The 19551-nt window shown below is 47.0% G+C and overlaps 1 protein-coding gene across 1 annotated transcript in view; it reads right to left on the minus strand.

The window, feature by feature from the left end:
• Window positions 1-2751: 2751 nt before the first annotated feature.
• LOC126141541 (uncharacterized) overlaps window positions 2752-19551 on the minus strand; it is a 158216-nt gene continuing 141416 nt past the window's right edge. Inside the window, exon 9 of the mRNA XM_049915254.1 lies at window positions 2752-2870. Coding sequence (XP_049771211.1) covers window positions 2752-2870 — 119 coding nt within the window. The remainder of the gene's footprint in view (window positions 2871-19551) is intronic.

Consider the following 19551-nt stretch of genomic DNA (forward strand, 5'->3'; position numbering starts at 1 on the left):
TAGGATTCCTGGAAATTAACTTGCCGATCGTCTGGTTAAGTTAGCTACTGCCAGGCCATCTCTTGCTATTGGTATTCCGGAAATAGACCTTTGCTCCGCATTACGTCGCCAGGTTTTGGGCCTCTGGGATGCTGAATGGCGCACTCTTCCTTCACCGAACAAGCTCAAAGCGATTAAGGATTCTACAACTCCGTGGACGTCCTCGCTACGGGCCTCTACTAAGGCGTCTGTCGTCATATGCTGGCTCCGCATCGGCTACATTTCATTGACTCACGGTTATCTCCTCCGTCGTGAGAACCCTCCCCCCACCTTTGTCGCTGTGGATCGATGTTGACTGTGGCTCACATCTTATTGTACTGCCCAAACGGAGCAACCTTGCGACGAACTTTCAGCTTTCCGGACTCGCTATGGCTGATATTGACTGACAATGCCTCCGTGGCGGATCCCGTTTTACGTATTATTCGTGATGGGTTTTTATCGCTTTAAGGGAGGGACCTTCTACCTTATCGGTGAGTGGAGGGGATGGCAGGCACTCTTGCTCCTCCCTTCACCCCGATAGGATTGGCTTCAACTGGGCTTGGTTGTTCACCCCGGCCCTCTGCCTTCCCACTCCTTTCCTTATGGGGTCTGTTACGTCTTGAACATATCTCATGTCTCCCGTGCTTCTTCCGTCACGCCCCTGTGAATAGTCACTTGCTTTCCCTCATCTCTTCTTCCGCCCTTTACCTTCCTTCCCTGTCAATATTTCATCATTTTCTGTACACTGTAGTTCCCTCATTTAATGAGGGATTCTAATGGTTTTAGTTAATAAGACTAAAAACAGCCGACAAGTTGTAATGGATAAAGAAATCTTTACCTAGGTTTCGGCAGATTTAAATCTGTCTTCTTCAGAAGGCGGCAGTTTTACATAAAAATGGAATGAAGTATCATCGTCGTTTTTACAAATATCTGCATAGATCCATTAGTCCGAATTAAAATATAGCCCTGAAAATAGGGTTTGTCATGTAAATAAAAATTAGTACATCGATGTAGCAGAGCTCACAAGTTATCTAAGGTCGGCGGGACCGATGACAGCGTAGTTTGGTCCATTTTTGCAACCAACTAACAGTCGTATGTCAGGGTTATTGGACTCACTTCAGTCAATAACTCGTACTACTCCTGCTATAGACATATTTGATCGCTTGTGTTCTCTCCAGTCACATTTTCACGTTTTTTTTTGTTTTGTTTTGGGGATCTGCAGAGTTATTGTCAACTCTGAATGTATCACATTCTGTTCTGAATTGTCCAATCAGAACCTGGATCTTCATTCAGTTTTAAAGATCTCATTTGACTGGCACCGTTCAAGTAATCCTCCACTATTCACTGCAAACGATTTGAACGAACATTTGAAAAGTGAGGCATTTCTGCTACGGTACCCCTACGCCGCCACCAATTTCTAATAGCACCATTCGTAACTGCCGTTTCGAGGCATACTGCTGTGCGTTGATACAGCCGCAACTGTAAAAAACTGAGAAATATTAATAAATTTCATTTTTGCTTTCTCCATGTGTTTGTGGATTCAATTTCTGCAGTGGTTTGTATAGGACTGAATATATGAAACAAAGTACGGAGGACGAATGAAGGAAATAACACCCTAATCAGTATTTGCTTATAAATGCACTGAACTACAACACTGTATGCTTTCCCTATAGCAATGTGTTACAAAACTACATTCCTGAGCGAAGATCCCTCAGGATAAGGCGATGTGGAAGGAGTGCGAAAACACACGTTATAATTTGGAGGATGACTGGAAGACCTAACACTGACATAAGTGAAAGAATTTTTACAGTAAGTATCAATAATCCCACGAGGTCTGACGCGTTGCTTCCCGAGCGGGAAGGCGTGCCAGTCAACGGCGCAAATCTACCGGGTGGATTAGTGTCGAGGTCCGGTGTGCCGGCCAGCCTTTGTATGGTTTTTAAGGCGGTTTTCCACCTGCCTCAGTAACACTGAGATGGGTGTGGGGCTGTGGCCTGTTGTGGGGTTGTGAACCACTGAGGGCTAAGCATGGACGAAGCCTCTCCGTCCCTAGTTTGATACACAATTGACATAAGTGTCAACAAAAAATACTGTAAAGTAATCGATAAATGACGGTAGCAGTGTGTAGTCAGTGCTATGTTAAACAGTAAACTGGGTGTTAGCGTATTGAGAAGTTACGTACGTGCGGAAGGACCGCCGGTTGTTGTACGATCGTTACATACTAATAAAACATCGCAAATATAATGAAACAATCAGACAATATCTGCACCATACGACTGCTGCTGTTGTACATAATCATATTCGAGTTTCGGCACACAAATACTGGCCACACCGTGGAAGGGGGATCGCCATTGTCATACTTAGTGTCTGGATGTATGTAGAATTACCAAAGTAATGGTATTGGAGTATAATTGTAATGGTTTAATACTACAATGCTATGCTGTGGAATGGGTACAATGAGTCTGCGAATTGTGAGGGATGCTCTACTACTTAATCCGTTTGGATGTTGCTGTGCATTGTCAGGATATCGGAAGAAGTTAGTTCGGAATTAGGTGGGACCGCCAGGTAAGTTAGGACAGAAACTAAATACAGTCTGTCACGTACTGTAAAATTGTGGGTGGAAGACACAGATCTTTTCTTGTAGGATACAATTTCTTTTGTCGGTATCTAGGGCATTAAGGACCACCAGCGGAAGGAATGTGGGAGAGCGGTTGCGGTTATTAAATATTTAACTCATCCACGTAAATCTACACCATTCACATTTTCACTGAAAATATTGAGTACTTCAACTGCGTACTGGTCCTCTTTAATGACTACAGTATCACCATTATCCGACTTGGCAAAGAATTTTACTGTTGATAGTACGAAGTATTGTGCAATCACTTTTCATTAGTCACTTATGTGACCTGTCCCGTTTTTGTACTTTCGAAGGTTCTGTTAATAACGGTGACAGCTCATTCCGTTGTGTTGTAGTGAGTAATGTTGCATCGAAGCCGGAGGCAGAGCGCTACAGAGTAGTCTTCTCGGTTCTGGGAAAGAGTTTCTATTATGTTTTTCGTCAGACGTTTCTGAAGTTGCAGCTCTGCTAATGTAATATCGGTTGTTAAATTACACGTACTGGGAGGAAACTGGAAAGATCACTGGAGGTGACCGTACTAGAACGAAGAGCGGGTAACAAAGGATGTAGTTTTTTAGAGTGGATTACGTGTAATCTCTTTCGGATTCGGATAATTGCGGGAATGGAGATGGGTGACTTCGACAACCGCCGAATTTACGACAGGTGTAAATCCTGCCATTTTAGGGTGTAAATGCAGCAATTAAGCGCTGTGGAACCCAAATTGAAATATCACTTTTCAGATAAACTCTGGAAAGACAGCTCACATGACGTGAACTCTAACGCCATCTCAAACCGCAGATGTCAGAAGTTACACAGAATGAAATTAATAAGCAACGGGTGCGGGAGCATAAATAGTCCTGTTTTTGACGTGTAAGTTATCAGAACATAGTATACATTGGAGAAACGGAAGTTATCCTTCACCACATGAAACATCTACGTAGATACTGATTTTAGGATTACACAATTTCTGATGATGCATCAACAAAATAGAAGCGACGGGCATACATATATTCTCCTCTGTCGTTCCAGAAGTCAGATGTTCATCAGTCTAGATGGTTCCATATTACTAATTGAAGCGAACATTGTTGTTTGAATCGTTCCTTTCATTTGGCTTCTCGCAACCTCTGTTGTAGTTTGGTGCACTTTTCTGGCGTAACTTTAATTTTAAGGGCGTCTGGCGCTATTTGAAAGTCAGTGGAAACTGGCTCTCCCAATCTGAGTGGCATAGGTTGTTCGATTGGAACCCTCTGAATCTACCTCGTAGCACACATTAAGCTATTCACATAAATGGCATATTAGACCTTCTCAGTTTCAGAACGGTTCATGTCTTAATTCATGCTCTTCAAAGTCCTTTGCTGTCTGAGAGCAATGCGTATCAAACGTTAACAAACTTCAGAAACGTTTACTTATGACCCGACGGATTTATCGGCATTATTTTCTGTTGGTGTTGAGGTACATTTAACGATATGAACTGATAAGACGGGCATCCACACCTAAAAGTTTAACTTGTATAGAAATAATCCAAGAAATGAAAACGTATTCAGTTGTTGAAATACTTGCAAAATGGATTGAGATCCTAATTTGTCACTTTAGTTGATTTATTGTAGTGGATCCACAACGGTACAACTACCTGATGAGGTTCAATAGCTGTGAAATATTTTACAAAAGTATATTAATCATAAGCTGTCATTTCTTACATTTGTCTCATAAGTCACCTGCGTGTTTCGGTTATTAAGTCATCCTGGATATCCACCTACATCAATATTAAAAATATGGAAATACAGTGCAATAAACAATGGCATGACTCAACAGATACACGCAATGTGACAAAAGTATCCGGACATCCCCAAACACAAACGTTTCTCATATTAGGTGCATTGTGCTGCCACCTACTGTCAGGTAATCCAGATCAGCGACCTCGGTAGTATTAGACATCGTGAGGGATCGGAATGGGGTGGTCCGTTGAACTCAGACTTCGAACGTGGTCAGGTGATTGGGTGGCACTTCTATCACACATCTGTACGCGAGATTTGAGCACCCACAAACATCCCTAGGTCTACCTTTTCCGATATGACAGCGAAGCGGAAACGTGGAGGGACACGTATAGCAACAAAGCATACAGGCCGACTTGGTCGGTTGACTGACAGAGCCCGCCGACAGTTGAAGAGGCTCATAAGGTGTAATAGGCAGACATCTATCCAGACCATCACACAGGAATTTCAGATAGTATCAGGATCCACTGCAAGTACTATGACAGGCGGGAGGTGAGAAAATTTGGCTTTCATGGTCGAGCAGCTGCTCATAAGCCACACAACACGCCGATAAACGCCAAACGACCCACCGCTTGGTGTAACGAGCGTAAACATTGGACGATTGAACAGTGGAAGTACGTTGTGTGGAGTGACGAATCGCGGTACACAATGTGGCAATGCGATGGCAGGGTGATGGTATGGCGAATGCACGGCGAAACTCATCTGCCAGCGTGTCTAGTGCCGATTGTAAATTTGAGGCTGTGGTTTCATGGTGTGGCCGTGTTCATCATGCAGGAGGCCTGCACCCCTTGTTGCTTTGCGTGGCACGACAATAACATCCCTGTAATGGACTGGTCTGTTGAGTCCTGACCTAAATTGTATAGAACACCTTTGGAGTGTTAGGGGACGCAGACTTCGTGACAGGCGTCACCGACCAACATCGATACCTCTCCCCAGTGCTGCACTACGTAATGAATGGGCTGCCATTTCCCAAGGAACCTACCAGCACCTGATCGATCGTATGCCTGCGAGAGTGGAAGCTGTCATAAAGGCAAAGTGTGGGCCAACACCATACTCAGTTCCAGCATTACCGATGGATGGCGCCACGAACTTATTTTCAGCCAGGTGTCCGGATACTTTATGTAATAGAGTATGTGTGCCAAATACCGTTCGTGTACTTACAGGTTACAGTGGATTACTTACAACCATACCATATTCCTTCGAAGCTGAAAAATGTCGTAATTTTCCATTTCAATGGTACAAACACCTGATATTTGTCATAGAATACTGGGTGTCACATCTAGTGTCAAATAGACATCACAGAAAAACATGACCAATTACTGGAAGAAACCCTCAGTAGCCAAGGTATTGGTAAGAACCTTCATTTGTACTGTATAACTAAATTATTCCTTTCAAAAGGGGCTGTATCTAATATTAAAATTAGAACAGTGGTGTACAGTTGTGAACATCGTGCAATTTATACTTTCACGGCGCAAATACTAATCCATAAAATTTCGAGCGTGCAGCCGCATAAGTTCTACTTTTTGTTCTAGTATATCTGTTAATTACCGTCCAGCCATCTTCAGTGAGCCGAGGTGACTGACGATCCTGCACTTGCTCCGTCCTTCTAAAGCCGTGGACCGCACCACTGCGAATTCGGCCACAGACACACAAGGTGCTAGAGACGTTAATCGGTGGCAAAGACGTGTGCATGGAATTAGAAACATGGCTGCGCAGTCGATCCACACAGTGATATCAATGTATCAATGCGAGACGTGTTAGTGACTTTTATTACAGAAATTGCCGGATTCAAAGATTCGTCAAAGCTGAAGCCGCTATCTCTATTTAAGTTTGTCGCCATGCAAATTTCAATTACCTCCTTCAATACTGAGTCCCAGAAGGATGAAGTCGAGGCTAAAATTTCGACGTTAACGTACCCCATAGTGCCCAATGTCAAAAATGGCTCTGAGCACTGTGGGAATTAACGTCTGAGGTCCAGTCGCCTAGTCTTAGAACTAGTTAAACCTAACTAACCTAAGGACATCACACACGTCCATGCCCGCAGGTAGGATTCGAACCTGCAAACCATAGCGGTCTCGCAGTTCCAGATAGAAGCGCCTAGAGCGACTCGGCCACACTGGTCGTCACCCAGAGCCAATTCAGTCCTCGGCCACCGCAGATTTAATAGGTTGTAAGAGCCGGGTGTACTGCGGTGCTCTGCGCATCTCTCCATCTCTCCTGGGTAGTACGTGTCGTCTGTCCGATGTATGAATGGCTGCACTCACAGGGGATCTTGTAAACCCCAGGTTTCCGAAGCACCAAAGCATCCTCAACGGATGCCAGAAGTCTTCAGTGAAGGGCGAAAAATCACATTCACTTCATGTTTACTGAGGATCCGCCCCATTTTTGACGATAGGCTTCCCACGTATGGCAGAAAAGCCATCTATTTAAACCTTTCCTTTTCTTTTGATTTTCTTGTACCCACAGTCGGTTTCATTTGTGGCGCATTACGCTGTTGTGAGTACCCGTTAGCTTCAAAAACTATTCACAGGTATTAAAGCCCGTTCATCAGCAGTGACCTACTCTCGGTGTACTAGAGTTCTGAGTACGCTCATCGTATGTGAAGGATGGTGGCAGCTGTTTGGGCGTAAATGTAAATCCGTAAGGGTCGGTTTTCGATAAACCGCGTGTCCAAAGGTGCCATGATCTAGACGACGTACTAGCACATCCAAAAACGGATAACATCCACCTTTTTCGATTTCCATCGTGAACTGAATCAGTCAGTGGATGAAGTTCAGACGATCAAAAATACTAACTTCACCATGGGGCCACACTACAAGCGTGTCAACATACCAGCAAAACACTGGGCTTCAAGCTTAGATTCCAGCGCCTTATCCTCGGAGTCCTCCATAAAAAAGTTGGCCACCAACTTGTCTGATGTCATGATAAAAGAACCAGCAGTTGAGATCTCTCTCTCTCTCTCTCTCTCTCTCTCTCTCTCTCTCTCTCTCTCTCTCTCTCTTTTTAGTCGGGTCCGACTCTTCGTCACCCCGTGAACCAAATCACGCCACTTTTTCCTGTCTTGGACTTTCTCCCGTAAACCTTCGAGGTTGGAACACATTACTTCCGTGATGCCATCGATCCATCTCATCCTCTTATGCCCTCTTCTTCTAGTTCCTTCAATCTTCCCCAGCATTAATGTTTTTTCCAGCGAGGCATGCCTTTGCATTGAGTGCCAAAGTAGGTCAGCTTTTAACATTAGACCTTCCAGGTAGAAGTATTTTCTCGGCTTCTCTGCCTTAGCAAAAGATAAACCGAGAGGGTGGTAGCTGTTTTATGCTTCGAACACACGCTTCAGATCTTTCCACAGAAGCAAGAATCCCTACTGAACTTCGCTTACCGTTATTTGCGCGTTCTCTTCAGAACGGTGACTGCTACAGCCTCTACTTCCCTAGCATCTTCCGAATTTCGTTATTGAGCCGTGGTGGGGTCTTTCCTCTCCTTAAACAGCTTATTAGACATACAAGTCTCTAGATTTACAATGTGCTTAAACTTCACTCATAATTTCTCTTCCTTCATCTAAATATATCACTGTCCAAGTTACATGCTAATAACTGCTTGGCTGCTCTAAGAGAAAGACTGCCCTAGCCTTTTTGACTGATTTATTAACTTTCGTTATAGTTGCTATAACGACATCATGATAGCTAATCCCCGTTTCTATACTAACGTTGTCGATAAGGTCTGGTCTGTTCGTTCCTCACAAGGTCTAAGATGTTTCCATTACGTGTGGGGTGCCGAGCTAGCTGCTAAAGACAAGTTTTCAGGAAACGTGTTCAAAAGCGTTTCGTTCGACTACCTATATGTTGCCTCCCCAGTGAATGTACACATTCCAGTCTTTACTCACCTCCGGCCCCTGCGGGTTCGGGGGTTAGAATAGGCCCGCGGTATTCCTGCCTGTCGTAAGAGGCGACTAAAAGGAGTCTCACATGTTTTGGCCTTATGTGATGGTCCCCTCTCGGGTTTGACCTCCATCTTTCTAAATTATTCCGAAGAGCGAGCCAATTGGGGAAGGGCGCCTTACATGGTGCACTGTATCCGTCGTGCAATTAGACCTTTAGCCGTCTTTCTCGTCGTTGCAATGGTGTCCCGCTCGTTTTCGATCTCTTGGGCGATTACCACACTGCACTCTGCAGTGTTTCTTTTAACTGCGACGACGACCTTGGCCATTTTTGCACCTAAGATCCAGCACGGTAGCCAGTCCGTTGTGGTGGGGCCGCCATGTACCCTCTTGGTTGTAGCCCCCTGACAACACAGGGATCGCTCTACTGATGCCTGCGCCGTTCACTCCCCACGTATGCCAAGGAGTAGATGCCCATCTCCCTGGGGCATCAGGACTCCCGGCAATGGACATCCTGCCAGGTGGCTATTGCTGCGGCTGGGTGGCGCCCGTGGGGAGGGCCCTTGGTCGGAGTAGGTGGCATCAGGGCGGATGACCCGCAATGAAGCGTGGTACATCATCTCTCGCTGGCGGCCAGCCGCCAGCAGTCTCTAAGCGTTCTCGGGCTCAGTTTAATGCACAGAAGTACGATCCGAAAACGTTCCCCTCCCTGGCCACGCCGTGGGAAGAGCGTAAGTCCCAGGATGGAGGTAACAGTTATTCGCCCCGATTCTTAGTTTGCACGAGAGCTGATGGGGAGTCTTCTCTCTCCACAAAGCCTCAGTTCTTCGTCGAGCATTTAGAGGACAAGTTTGGGGAGGTGGAGGGCTTGTCTAAAATGCGCTCTGGCTCAGTACTGATACAAACGGCATCCTCCGCCCAGTCACGCAGGTTACTTGCTTGTGACAAGTTGGGGGATGTTAACGTTACTATTACTCCACATAAGAGTTTAAATATGGTCCAGGGTGTTATTTTCCATAGGGACCTCCTTTTGCAGTCTGATGACGAGCTGCGCGCCAACTTAGAACGTAGAGGTGTTCATTTCGTCCGGCGCGTTCATCGGGGTCCGAGGGACAATCAGGTTGCTACCGGTGCCTTCATCTTGGCCTTCGAGGGTGATATGTTACCGGAAAAGGTCAAGGTGATGGTCTACCGATGTGACGTCAAGCCCTATATCCCTCCCCCGATGCGGTGCTTCAAGTGCTGGAAGTTCGGCCATATGTCTTCCCGCTGCACTTCCAGCCTCACATGTCGAGATTGCGGACGCCCATCTCATCCCGATACTCCATGTGCCCCGCCTCCCATCTGCGTCAACTGCGGGGAGCACCATTCACCTTGCTCGCCAGACTGCAGAATATTCCCGAAAGAGCGCAAAATCATGGAATATAAGACCCTGGACCGCCTGACTTATACTGAGGCCAAACGGAAATACGACCGATTACATCCAGTGCGAATGACAACTTCCTACGCCGCTGCTACAACACCTGTGCTAGCCCCATCAGTTTCGCGCCTTCCGGCCGGATCGACGAGTGGTACAACTCCTCCTGCCCCCTTGCCAGTGGGGGGCTCTACCCACCGGGTTGCTCCTGTGCCACCTACCTCAGGAGCAACACCATCCCCCCCATCGGGGACGTCGGTCCCCGCTTCTAAGCCGGAGAAGTGTCCAACTTCTTCGGCTTCTCACGCTCGCAAGGGGTCCCTTGGGTCCCTCCCTTCCCAGGTTTCCACCGGCGGGAAGGCTGACGATCGACAGTGGCGTAAGTGCCCACAATCTGCAGGTCGAAGGGCTTCCCGATCCTCCTCAGTCCCGGAGACTGAATCGGTGAAGCCCTCCCAGCCGGTTAAACCCAAGGAGCAGCGTGAGAAATCAAAGAAGAGCAGCTCTAAGCCCAAGGAACGCGCGGTGGTAGCCACCCCATCGCAACCTTCTAGCTCTGCGTCTGGGGACGAGGTGGAGATTCTGGCGTCCGCTGAGGACCTCGATCTCGCCGGTCCCTCAGACGCCGTGAATAGCAATAGCACTAGCACAGGTGCTCAATCGGAGGCAGCAGGTGACCCAGCGGCGTAATCTGCCGTCCCAGTCCCAGCATGCCTTTCTCAGCCATGGACAAAACCATCCTCCAGTGGAACTGCAGCGGTTTCTTCCACCATCTAGCTGAGCTCCGCCAACTTATCAGCCTTCACCCTTTCCTCTGCATTGCTCTGCAGGAAACTTGGTTTCCAGCAATGCGCACCCCCGCCCTCCGTGGCTATCGGGGTTATTATAAGAACCGAGCAGCTTATGAAAGGGTGTCTGGTGGCGTCTGCATCTATGTCCTTAACTCTCTTCACAGCGAGTCTGTCCCTCTACAAACAGCTTTAGAGGCTGTCGCTGTTAGGGTGTGGACGCCGCAGGCTCTTACCGTCTGCAGTCTTTACCTTCCACCGGAGGGTGATGTCGCGCAGCATGTCCTGGCTGCGCTGATAGCCCAATTGCCGCCACCTTTCTTATTACTGGGCGACTTTAACGCCCATAACCCTCTGTGGGGTGGGTCAGTGGCAACAGGTCGAGGCGCCACCGTTGAGCGTTTATTGTCGCAGCTCGATCTCTCGATTTTGAATGATGGTGCCTCCACACACTTCAGTGTGGCGCATGGCACCTACTCCGCCATTGACCTTTCAATCTGTAGTCCTAGCCTCTTACCATCTGTCCACTGGAGTGTGCATGACGACCTGTGTGGTAGTGACCACTTTCCGATTTTTCTGTCACTACCACAGCGTCACTCTTCTGGGCGCCCTAGCAGATGGGCTATGAATAAGGCTGACTGGGACTTGTTCTCCTCCACTGCCGCTATTGAGCCTCTCTCAACTGATGCCATTGATGCGGTGGTTACATCGGTCACCGCCGGCATCGTCACTGCCGCCGAGTCTGCCATTCCCCGTTCTTCTGGGTCCCCTCGGCGGAGGGCTGTGCCTTGGTGGTCGCCTGAGATCGCTGAAGCGATTAAAGATCGCCGGCGGGCGCTCCAGCGTCACAAGCGACATCCCTCCATGGACCACCTTATCGCCTTCAAACGGCTGCGTGCGCGGGCCCGCCTCCTTATCCGCCAAGGCAAGAAGGAGTGCTGGGAGCGGTATGTGTCCACCATTGGCCTCCATATCACTCCATCGCAGGTCTGGGCGAAGATTCGACGCGTCTACGGCTATCGGACCCCTGCCAGCGTCCCTGCGCTCTCACTGAATGGAGCAGTTTGTACAGACTCCGACGTCATTGCAAGCCGCTTGGCAGAGCATTTTGCTATGAGTTCCGCTTCTGCGAATTACCCCCAGGCCTTCCGCTCCATTAAAGAGCGGATGGAACGTCGGAGCCTTTCTTTTCGCACCAACGCTTCTGAACCCTACAACGCTCCATTCAGTGAGTGGGAATTTCAGAGTGCCCTTGCCGCTTGCCCTGATACTGCTCCCGGGCCAGATCGCATCCACTGTCAGATGCTGAAACACCTTTCAGTGGACTGCAAGCGACGCCTCCTCGACCTTTACAAACGTCTCTGGGTCGAGGGTGAGTTTCCGTCGCAATGGCGGGAAAGTATTGTCATCCCCATTTTGAAACCTGGAAAGAATCCTTTGGAGGTGGACAGCTACCGTCCCATTAGTCTCACCAACGTTCTTTGCAAGTTGCTTGAACGGATGGTGAGCCGGCGCTTAAATTGGGTGCTGGAGTCTCGGGGCCTTCTGGCTCCGTCTCAGGGTGGGTTCCGTAAAGGCCGCTCCGCCACCGACAATCTGGTGAGCCTTGAGTCGGCCATCCGTACAGCCTTTGCCCGCCGTCAGCACCTGGTCGCTGTCTTTTTCGACATGCGGAAGGCGTACGATACGACATTGCGTCATCACATCCTTTCTACGCTTCATGGATGGGGTCTTCGGGGCCCTCTGCCCATCTTTATCAGAAATTTTCTGTCGTATCGTACCTTCCGCGTGCAAGTCGCGGCCTCGTATAGTTCCTCCCTCGTCCAGGAGAATGGGGTACCCCAGGGCTCTGTCCTCAGTGTCTGCCTGTTTTTAATTGCAATAAACGGTCTCGCTGCGGCAGTAGGAAATTCTGTCTCCACTTCCCTGTATGCTGACGACTTCTGTCTTTACTATAGTTCTATTAGCATTGCAGCAGCTGAACGTCAGCTACAGGGCGCAATCCGCAAGGCGCAGTCTTGGGCTGTAGCGCGTGGTTTTCAGTTTTCGGCTGCCAAGACCCGCGTTATGCATTTCTGCCGGCGCCGAACGGTCCATCCTGAGCCGCGGCTTTATCTTGCCGACGAACTTCTTGCTGTGGTGGAGACCCACAGGTTTTTGGGTGTACTTTTTGATGCCCGGTTGACTTGGCTGCCTCATATCCGGCAGCTTAAACAAGCGTGTTGGCGGCATCTCAACGCCCTGCGTTGTTTGAGCCACACCCGCTGGGGCGCCGACCGATCTACCCTGTTGCGGCTCTACCAGGCGTTAATCCAGTCTCGCCTGGATTATGGGTGCCTAGCTTATGGCTCAGCATCCCCATCTGCGTTGCGGGTGCTGGACCCAATTCTCCACAGCGGGATACGCCTTGCCACTGGTGCTTTCCGCACCAGCCCTGTGGACAGCGTCCTAGTGGAGGCAGGTGTACCTCCACTGCGGTTCCGACGCCAACGTTTGCTGGCCGCTTATGCTGCCCATGTTTTTAGCTTGCCCGGGCATCCAAATTATCGTGTCCTGTTCCCGCAGTCAGTCGTCCATCTGCCAGACCGTCGGCCCCGGTCGGGTTGTCCGATCGCCGTACGCATCAAGGAGCTTCTCTGCGGGCTTGGGTTTTTCCCAGTTCCACCTCCTTTCTGGGCGCCTCTGCGTACACCCCCGTGGTGTGTTCCTCGCCCTTGCCTTCGGCTCGACTTGGCACAGGGCTCGAAGGACTCGGTCCCTCCAGAGGCCTTCCGCCGCCGCTTTTATTCCATCCTGGCCACGTATCAGGGCTCTGGAATTGTTTACACCGACGGTTCGATGGTTGCTGGTCGTGTCGGGTATGCGCTAACTCTAGGGGACCATTCCGAACAACGGTCCTTGGCGGCTGGCTGCAGCGTTTACACTGCTGAGCTAGTCGCCATCTTTCGTGCCCTAGAGTATATCCGCTCCTGCTCAGGTGAGTCCTTCGTTATCTGTAGCGATTCCCTGAGCGGTTTACGAGCTCTCGACCAGTGTTTTCCTCGTTCTCGTCTGGTGATGGCTATCCATGAGTCCCTGCATACTCTTGCGCGTTGCGGCCGTTCTGTGGTCTTTGTGTGGACCCCCGGTCACGTTGGTATCCCAGGCAATGAACATGTTGACCGCCTGGCGAAAGAGGCCACGAGTAAACAGTCTCTGGACGTTGGCCTCCCAGAGACTGATTTGCAGGCAGTCCTCCGCCGAAAAGTTTTTGCGCTTTGGGACGCTGAATGGCGCAATCGGATCGTGCCCAATAAACTCCGTGCCATCAAGGAGACGACGACTGTGTGGCGGTCATCCCTGCGAGCCAACCGCAGGGACTCTGTCGTCCTTTGTCGGCTCCGCATTGGCCACTCCCACCTGACACACAGTTATTTACTGCGCCGGGAGGACCCTCCTGTATGTCGCTGCGGGGCGGCTTTGACAGTGGCCCACATTTTGTTGGCCTGCCCCCTTTTAGCTGTGGTCAGGCAGACATTTGCGCTGCCTGATACGCTCCCTGCCCTTTTATGTGATGACCCTGGTATGGCTGACTTAGTTTTCCGTTTTATTCGGGCAGGGGGTTTTTATTATTTTCTCTGAGTGTTTGTTCTGTTCTTTTGTGTTGATTCTGGCCATTGGCCTACGATTTTACGCTGAGTTTTTAATGTGTTCTCAGTGGTTGGCTTCTCCTTTTTATCTCTGTGGTCGGCCAACCACTGTCACACTCTGTGTGATTTTAATTTGTTTCGTCTGATCTCTGTAGGAGTATTTCTTGTCCTGTGTCGTCTGACGTCTTTCCTGTTGTTCGTTTTTTTATTCTCTTTGGGTGGTTTTACTTTTTTTTTGGAAAAAGGGACTGATGACCGTCGCAGTCTGGTCCCTTTAATCCCCCCCAAACCAACCAACCTTTACTCACCTCCAACTAGTAGTGAACGATCAGGGTATTTACGTGCTACTGAGCGCAGAGTTTCTTTGAATGACTCCGCAACTGTCAAAGCTGAATCGGGTAGCAGGTAAATACATACAACAAAAGCTTGATTTCACATGTGTGTGTTATACGCGACCACCTACCTTAAGTGTCAAATTCAACTTCGATCTGAATAGAGAGAAATATATTATTGCGAACTACAATGAACACTAAACCCGTTTTTCTGATATATATGATCGATGTTTCGCTAAATCTCAGAGTTCTTGAGCTCGGGTTTCAGCCGTCTCTCGGTTGCAGGAATAATTTGAGCACGAGCACATTCCTGGATGCACTACATTGGGAACTTTATTACGAATACTTAGACAGTCTACTGAAAAAAAATCTGTTTTTATTCTGAACTATGTCAGGTTGAGCACTTCGTGAATCGCGAGCGGAAAATGAGAAACAGCAAACAAAAAAAAAAACGCTGAGGACTTAAGTGACAAACACGAAAGAACATTTCCAACGTTTCGAGGTCACCATGGAAAACATTTTGATTAAAAGAACTTAAAATTACAACACTTCCTCCGTTCATCCATTGTGACAGCGGCTGGTCAAATGTTCAAAAAAGAAAATCGCCAAACAGCCGAGCAAATTAAGAAGTTATTTAATTTTCGCTACGAGTTTTACACACTTCAGTATGCAGTCTTCAGGCCTCATACGCCCCATAAAAAACAGTGGTTACTGGCTCACTCTGGCCGTCTGTTCCTGGACGTCGTGAACTCTCAAGTGCTTCCATTATGTCGTCGCGCATCATGTCACATTAACGACACGATGAATAAACAAACTTACGGTGACTTCGGAACGGTAAAAATACCCTTACTATTATAGATACGTTTTTCACTGATTTTCCGTGTTCATTGTTTACCACGCTAGATTCACGAAATACACAAGCTAGTATCTTTCTCATAACGCGAAAACGCATCTCACTTCACTCAAGAGCAAATACAAATATTGTATTAGGTGATTGGCAACTGAAGACGGACTCACTGGCTCTGAAGTTCATCGTGTAATTTAAAAAAAAAAAGCGAAAAAATTGTGACTGAGGGCGTTATTGTTGAAATTTCCTGTATAATTTATAAGTCAAAACATAATCACCAAAAAGTTAAGTGCTGGTTCGAAACATCGGTTCGAAAATGAGGGTGAGAAAAGTGTGCTTTATTTTTTTCTAGTCTCAGGTCGAGTATCATCTCGGTGGAACAGTATTACTTTTCTTGTACATCGGGGATGGCTCGCGCGTATGATTAACAAACAACGGCACAGTGTTAGCATGTCACCTGCGCCTAGGGCTTAACTAAACCGCTCATTTAAAGAGCCGCTCTACTTTGCGTCAGTTAAGTTACAACTGAAATGAACAGTCTCTGATTACTGCAGCACGCATACGTAGCTACTATTGTTGTTCTTCGTGCTGTACCGGGAGTTTTGTGTTGAGTGACGCCAAAGCGTAATAGCGTTGTGAATCAGCGTTTCCAGTAGAGGTGATTAGTGAGTTCCTTTTTCCCCATGACTTCTCGTAAGTGCTATAGTGCCTTTGGTGCTTCAGCGTATCATGTATTGTAGAGAAGCTACAGTGTATTGTTGCTGTGTCACGTTACGCGATACGTAACGAAGGTAGTGCATTCCACAAGAAGTCACAACTACTTTCACTTGGAAACAAACAAATTAGTGTAGAAAACTGACTGGCATGTGCCAGTACTCAGTAGTACATTATGATTCCTACACAAAAGACAACAACTCTAGGTAGTTTTTACTTTTCAGAAATTTTGGGTGACAATGTCACTATTTAGTATCTAACACAGCTTATCCCTGTTCCACTACAAACGACAACCATGGCAGGGCATTGCCTATCTTTATTACAGTAACAGTAGTTCGTTACACGAACTTTTGGTAAAAGTAATAAAGGTATAATACCTTACATCTAAATAAGTACTTCCACTCTAACCTTTCACTTGACTATGTAGAATGCCAAAGGGCGTTCTGCAGAGGACATCTGTATTATACTTCCTCTTCCGGTTCTGAGTCACAAATTCTACAGATATGACAGATTTCCTCAGAGCTCATTAAAAACATTTTAAACGGGAAGTAATCGTGAGGGAATGGACCACGACTAAAAATGTAACGAGGGTTTCATTTTTCATTTTAGCTAAGTCTCATGTTGATTAGATTTTAAACGTTTAAAATGATAGAGAAGTCAGTTTGCACAGGCAGATGCGGAACTAGACTGCGGAACGCAGACCTGACTGCGGTGCGCTGCTTGCACTACAACGAGCAAACACACGATCACAGTGCAATGCCGGAAACTTCTGACTTAAGTACAACAGGAGCGACTTTTCACCTGGACGCGCCACTGGGATCCATATTTTTTAAATAGTTTTTCCCTTGAACGAAGGTGTGTATCAAGAAGGCGTTGATGCTGCGTTTCCCTTCTTAATTTTGAATGCGTGTTCCATGAAGTTATAAAAATAAATACCATTGAATGTAAATCAGGTGCATCATATTGTAGCGTTAACTTCCATTCATCAAAATATGTAACGGACGTCAATTATGATGCACCTGATGTACATTCGAAGTATCTGGAGATCTTAAATGAAAACAGTAGCAGACAATAATTCTTACTTTATTTCTTGGTGCAGTTTAAGATGCGGCAGGGAAACCAATGCAGATTTTCTATGCGTCCGTGGTCTATGACCATGGGTTAAAGTATGAAGAAGAAATGCTACAAAACTTAATGAATATGTTGTACTATATTTTATGTTGCGGTCTTCAGTACTGAGAGTGGATTGATGCAGCTCCGCCTGCTACTAAATCCTGTGCAAGCTCCATCTCCCAGAACTTACTGGAACCTACATCTCTCTGAAGCAGCTTACTGCATTCATTTCTTGGTCTCCGGCTACAATTTTTACCCTCCACGCTGCCCTCCAATGTTCAATTTGTGATCCCCTGATGCCTCAGAACATGTTCTACCAACTGGTCCCTTCTTCTTGTCAAGTTGTGCCACAAACTCCTTTTCTCCCCAATTGTATTCAATACCTCATTAGTTACGTGATCTAACCTTCAGCGTTCTTCTGTAGCACCACATCTCGAAAGCTTCTATTCTCTTGTCCAAACTATTTATCGTCCATGTTTCATTTCCATACAGGGCTACACTCCATACAAATATTTTCAGAAATTACTTCACAACACAAATCTATACTAGATGTTAACAAATTTCTCTTCAGAAACGCTTTCCTTGCCATTGCCAGTCTACATTTACAGTAAAGCTGCATGCCCTCGGGATTAATTACGGCCGTAGTTTCCCCTTGCTTTCAGCCGTTCGTAGTACCAGCACAGCAAGGCCGTTTTGGTTAATGTTACAGGGACAGATCAATCATCCACTGTTGCCCCAGCAACTACTGAAAAGGCTGCTGTCCCTCTACAGGAACCACAGGTTTGTCTGGCCTCTCAACAAATACCTCTCCGTTGTGGTTGCACTTACGGTACGGTCATCTGTATCGCTGAGGCACGCAAGCCTCCTCCTCAACAGCAAGGTCCATGGTTCATGGGGGGGGGGGGGGAGGGAGGGACTGTATTTTAGTTTGAAGCCGACATTTCTCTCATGACGTATTTTTGGTATCCAGACGCTACTGAAGTTATTTTAGTTTGACTACTGTATTTTATAGTCAATTTAAAATAACTTAAGTATAAAATCATAAACAGCCGACCAGTTGCAATGGATAAAGAAATCTTTACCTAAGTTTCAACAAATTTAAATTTGTCTTCTTCAGAAGGTGGCAATTTTACATTAGTATGGACTGATGTATCATCGTCGTTTTTACAAATATCTGCATAGATCCATTTGTCCAAATTAAAATATAGCCCTGAAAATAGGGTTTGTCATGTAAATGTAAATTAGTACATGCATGTTGCAGAGCTCACAAGCTCTGAATACTAAAAATACGTGATGAACGAGAAATGTCGGCTTCAAATTGCATGAGGGCGTCGAAATAATTCGGTGGTGAGGAGTGAAACCTTGGGCCAGGCGGAAACTCGAACCCGGATTCCTCCAGGGGTCACCTTAATCGTCCCGGCCATCCGCGTACGCTTCTTGTTCAACCCAAATGCCCGTCTTCTCACACAACGCTTTTGTAGCGCCTCCCCCCCCCCCCCCCCCCCGACGCCATCGTCGCGGCTCGCAGCATTAGCTTAATTCCTGCAAAAAGAGTGACATAGGTTACATCAGCACTGAATACGACTGAATATGTATTAGATAAATCGTGAAATACTATCAACACGTAAATACATTATCATATGTGTGGTGTTAGTTTTTGCGGACGTATCAGACAGAACAGACGCCACACAGTGGGTAATTCAGCTGCCCCTATCAATACGTCTTACGCAACCCGCAACGCCTTCAAATACCACATGTAAGATACATGCACTCCATCCTACTGCATGGACTAGGGTTGATATTTGCTATCGTGATCCACCGAAAACGCCTGACAACATGTCATCTCATTGTCAATGCATGTTCGAACTTTACGGAAGGCGAATTACTCGCTGTTGAGAGGAATTTTGTTACACTTATTGCCGAATGCATTGAGGTTGACGGACATCGTTTCGAGCATTTATTGCATTAATGTGGTAATTACAGGTAATCACGCTGTAACAGCATGCGTTCTCAGAAATAAGTTCACAAAGGTACATGTATCACATCGGAACAACCGAAATAAATTGTTCGAACGTACCTACGTTCTGTAGTTTAATTTAAAAAACCTGAATGTTACCAACTGTTAGTCTTCAGTTTTCGCTACTACAGCGCCATCTATCACAAAGCGAAGAAAGTGGTGCAACTAAAACATCCGTATTTCTGTACGTACTACACGAATATGTAATAAAAAGTGGGGTTCCTAATTAAAAAACGCTTTGATATCCGTTTGACCTATGGCAGCACCATCTAGCGGGCGAACCATCTAGATTCCCCCTTCAAGCTAGACAAGTTTCGTTCTTTGTAGTTATTTCGTTTGACGCTTATTTCGAGACACACTTGGCCCGGTCACGATCAACGCGTAACATTTCCATGTTCTGTCGCTCGCTA

The sequence above is a fragment of the Schistocerca cancellata genome, unplaced genomic scaffold (genome assembly GCF_023864275.1).
Source record: "Schistocerca cancellata isolate TAMUIC-IGC-003103 unplaced genomic scaffold, iqSchCanc2.1 HiC_scaffold_718, whole genome shotgun sequence".
Lineage (NCBI taxonomy): Eukaryota > Metazoa > Arthropoda > Insecta > Orthoptera > Acrididae > Schistocerca > Schistocerca cancellata.